The sequence below is a fragment of the Aspergillus nomiae genome (genome assembly GCF_001204775.2).
Source record: "Aspergillus nomiae NRRL 13137 chromosome Unknown contig00589, whole genome shotgun sequence".
In the NCBI taxonomy this organism is placed as follows: domain Eukaryota; kingdom Fungi; phylum Ascomycota; class Eurotiomycetes; order Eurotiales; family Aspergillaceae; genus Aspergillus; species Aspergillus nomiae.
The window spans coordinates 1-4,601 of NW_015378644.1; the positions used below are offsets into that span (position 1 = coordinate 1).

At 47.8% G+C, this 4,601-nt stretch overlaps 2 protein-coding genes across 2 annotated transcripts; one reads left to right on the top strand and one right to left on the bottom strand.

The window, feature by feature from the left end:
• Window positions 1–124: 124 nt before the first annotated feature.
• ANOM_011324 (uncharacterized protein) lies at window positions 125–442 on the top strand (the record flags this gene model as incomplete). Its single annotated transcript, XM_015556580.1, has 1 exon — window positions 125–442. A coding segment is annotated over one exon (318 nt), but the record flags the coding sequence as incomplete, so codon positions are not given.
• A 514-nt stretch (window positions 443–956) lies between these two features.
• ANOM_011325 (carotenoid oxygenase family protein) lies at window positions 957–2,674 on the bottom strand (the record flags this gene model as incomplete). Its single annotated transcript, XM_015556581.1, has 3 exons — window positions 957–1,787; window positions 1,871–2,554; window positions 2,609–2,674. 3 exons carry the CDS (start codon window positions 2,672–2,674, stop codon window positions 957–959), a joined length of 1,581 nt encoding a protein of 526 aa, XP_015401442.1.
• Between the last annotated feature and the right edge of the window lie 1,927 nt (window positions 2,675–4,601).

Sequence of the window (4,601 nt, forward strand, 5' to 3'; positions counted from 1 at the left end):
GGGGGTCGTGATGGAGGAAGCTGATTATGTGGTTTGTAAAAGGTTCCTTGGGCCATTGCCTACTCCAAATGGTATCACCAATATATGGACTACCCGATCCAGGCCCTGACTGCCGCCATCAAGCTCGGGGGAATACACGGTCACTGACCGTGGGACGTACCTCACGCTCAGCAACACGGACAAGGATCTTGCGGACCAGCTCGAGATCTACAAGCGCGGCGATGAGTACGAGGAGCTGCTCAACCCAGCCGATATCATCACCTCCAAGGACTCGGATAACAAGGAACTGGCGCGGGGCTTTGTGCAATGGGTCCTCAGTGGCGATGGCCAGGATGTGATTGCAAACTTCCACAAGGAGGATGGGTACTGTCTGTACAAGGGATTCCCAACCGATGATGGTGAGGATGTTGAGGCTTCGGACTGCAAGTGGGAGCTGAGCTAGATGATGGTGTGGTTTGTGGTGGATGGAGGCTAATAACTAATAACACATCTCAGTTATCTGGGTGGTGGGCGCGTAGATACGGAAGAATATAAAAATAATCCTAATCTAATGCTATATCAGTGCATTGTTCTAAATGGGAGGCCGTTGCCACTATTTCTGTTGATATTAATAACTTCCTCATACATGCGAACTATATTTGTTGATAGCCGGAGTCTTGCGTGGTAGACGCTCAGTCTCTCTTAGAATCAAGAGTAATTTACTTCTGAGATGAAATGCTGAAGGTCTCTCCATACAAGCTGAGCGTACCTACACAGCACTTCAGAGATAGATACAATCGAAACCTAGGAATTACATGGAGAGAAAGTCAATTTTCACAATGTAAATACCAGGCTCTTCATTGATAAACGCAAAACCATCATATAAACGAGCGGACAGTGGACATCCAGCCTTCCACCCCAAGCGAGAATAAACCAAAAACAAAAACGAACAAAACAAAGAATAAGGTAAAATGAGGCTAGTAATCACCAGTTGGCACTCCATTAAGAGGAATATGCTGGCCATGGAATCCAAATCCAACCGGTCCGTTAACATGCGCTCTGCCCAGTTCTTTCAATGTATGAGCATCAAGGCAAAGCAGATAGCTTTTACCTGAGTACCCATCTAGAACCACGCTGAGAAGGACCCCGTCGTCTTCTTCTAAGCCGTCCGGACGGGGAACAAAAATCGGCTCTCCGGGGGATTGGGCGTGGTGATGCCACAGAAGCGTCTCCTTGGTTTGGCTGTCGAATTTGATTATTCCGTCGAAGAAGGTGGATTCGCCGCGGTCTGTAATGGCGTATGAGTATCGATGCTTCTGCGTGACCAGCTTTGGATTCATAGTTGGCAACTCGGGAGAAAAGGCTTTGCATGACGTCCACTCGGCTGCCGCAGTCTTAACCTCGGTGCTAGGGCTGGCGGGGATATCTGAAAGTCGGAAACGGGCGAATTCCGAGCGGGAAGTGTCTTTCTTTAGTTGGGCATGAGCTTTCGCTTCAGCTGATGAGGATACTAGCTTCTCATAGTATAGAGTATGCAACGTATCGGTGGTATCGAATCTAACGAGTTCTGCTACAATGTCCACTCCGCTGCCACTTGCTGACGGTTCTTGCCAGGCATTGATCGTATGGAAACAGAAGAACGGAGGGCTCTCGTATGTAGCGACGAGCCCTTGGCCTTGGGTACGGTCCACCACATACCACTTGGTAGGCTGGGATGCATCAAATGATTGGATGGCTTGCAGGAAGCTGCCTTTCTCGAGCATAGTAGGATTGATGTGAGAGTTCCACACACACAGAATAACATAGTCCTTTGAGAGAAACAAAGAATGGAGATATGCAGGTGTTCCCTCGAACGTAGCAAGAATTGTAGTTTCCCTGTTGAGGCAGACACATGGAAGACGCGGTAGGTAGAAGATTTACCAAAAGCGAGATTGAAATTATAAACATCTCCAGTTATCGGATCAGAACGTGCGTGGGATGCCGACATAAGCCCATCTAGGTCAGGATGTAGATCCTTTTGTGAAGCCAAACCGACAGGTTCAAGGGTGTCCGGGTCGATCTTTTTGTAAGAGGCGGAATCTGTCTTTGCATACAGAGTTTCTATCCCTGAAGAATTGGTCCAGCGCCCGCTACTCTGATCGCTTTCCTTCATGGCTTTATCGAGTCCTGGCATGTTGACGGAGAGTGTCACGCCGACGTTGGCTGAGGAGGGATCAGGGTTAAATTCGCTCTGGGCCTTCTGGTATACTGTCTTGCAAGGATCGCGCTTCTGACCAAAGCTGATTTTCCCAAGGCGGCCAGTCTTTCTCGCTTCCTCAATCAAGAAGTCCGTCGAGAAACGGGAATTGTAGAAGACTTTCAGGGAAGAGTGGGTGGTATCTGGCGCAACAAGTTGAAATCGATGAGTTTCGCTGAAGCCATCGAACCAGTGCGATACTTGAAACGTCTCCCCGTTCTCCCTGTCAACCTTATATTTGCCTGGTCCCGTGCGATAGAGTACACCCGCAGCATAAGAGGGAATGCAGCCGGTGACGGTGAGCTCTACAGGAGTCCTCTCCTCGTAGTTGGCTTCAAACTGCCTATGGTCAGCATGGATATGAACAGTGCAAACAGTATCACTACTACTTACGCCTCGATCATTGGGCCAATTGTTAAAGTGAACTTGGGACTCTGTAATACCCGTTGCAATAGTCATCTTTTTCTTTCCTTCCTTCCTTTATTTTGTGCAGAGATGAGTAATAAGAGGATTGAAGTTCAAGTATAGGGAGGAACCTTGACAGGAGAAGATATTGGCAGGTCAAGAACCAATCCTTATATGTTCAATGGCCTTCAAGATTTGCAATAAATGATTAATATTCAATCGGCTAATGCCGTGGTAAAGTTCTCCGGCGTTAGTGGTGGAGGTAATCCGTCAGGTCAAGAGTGTGGAGATATGACGATCGTATCCACACCCCATTCCCCCGAGGTTACTTGGAAGCACGGACACCCGTAATAATAATAACAAGTCATTACGTTGCAGATGCCATTGTTGAGTATTCACATGGCATCATTGCAGATTCCAAGAAAAGAAGAAAGGAAAAGGCGCCGAAAAGATCAATGCTTGCAGAGTTCATCGGCATGACAATAAATGCAGGGACAACTTCAAGAATTGAAAGGCGCCGAGCAAGACGCAACGTACATTCTTTCTAGGCATGAACTTTTGGTTTACCTCGGCGAATTGGCTTTAAATATACTTGTCACGTTTGTGTAAGAATCGAATAACCCTGTTCTCTCGGGCAAACCCAAGCATTGTTCGTAAGCAACGTACGTTATTGAAGCCGTCCAGGGTTCGGCATAGATGATACTCTCCCTGAGCTAACTAAACGGCCGTAGGCTTCAAACCAAGCGTCTCTGCCTGGATAGAACGTCTGGAGCCCAAGGTCCCAGGTCGAATGGTTCAAGCTATGGTTGTCGCTCGGTTGGCTTTGTTCCTGACTCGAGTCGCTGGATCCACCTTGCAAGGTCACTTCCTCACCTTGATGGAGGCGCTGGTAAGTGCATATTCGGCTGCGGATGCAACACTCCGAGCACGGAAGCTCTCCACTACATGACTTTTTTGCTTTTGCACAGCCATCGCACGCGTGCTTTTCTTTGCCACCATGGCGTGGTTCTGGGATACACTGGCCAGATTCTATCCGAGCGGAACATGACTTCCAGTGGCGCCGCAAGGCATCCCTGTGGAGTATTCTGCGTCAGCATCGCTAGAGTTTACCTAAAAGCCCTAAATGCGGCGAGAGCCAAGAACGTACCCTCGTTTATATGGCGAGCCACAAAACTCACATTGATAAGGTCTTTCTGATGTGTCTTTTAACGTTTAGCCAGCTACGTAGTTAGGGAAAGTGAAGGTGGGGTCACGTACGTGTACCTATATGGCGTTTGAGATGATCGTATCGCTGAAAATCGGAGAAGCAAAAGTGACATGACCATAGACCGTTTAAGTTTCGGTGCTCCACACTTGCTGTGTCCTGTGCCTCAGCGGGTTTGCTTCGGATCATGATTGGTGATTTGTAAAGTAACCGATTTGATCAGATATCTGCGAAGGCGTGGACTGAGTATTTCGGGGGTACGCAGTATGGATAGACCGGGGGAGCGAACCCGCGACTAAAAGCATGGAGCCTTCTGGATCGATGATATTTAAAATGAACAATTACCTGTAGTCCCTGAGGGATTAGTCCAATAATAGCCGAGGAAGATGTGGTTCAGCCGATCACACACAATGAAGATATTACGAGGGAGATAAGTCATAACACTGGAGTGGAAGCGCGATGGGGCGATCATGTTGGCTAACAAACAAGTTAAACAGCCCGGCGGCATTCCTCCACATCCGAAACCCTATCGGCCTTCCTCTCATGCGATTGGCCATAGCCCCGTGACATGGACCCAATCAGGAGTTACCTCTTTTTGAAATACTTCATCCTCAGGCATCCTTCACCATTCTGATCAATAACATGGATGGCTTGTTGATAATGAGCATTCAGAACTCATAGCATACACAGTCTTCACGTAGAGGTTTAGTGTTTCCATGTCAATGTGATTTGTCTCATCATGAAACAAGAACAGCTGCTTTGTTCATTAAGTATAAA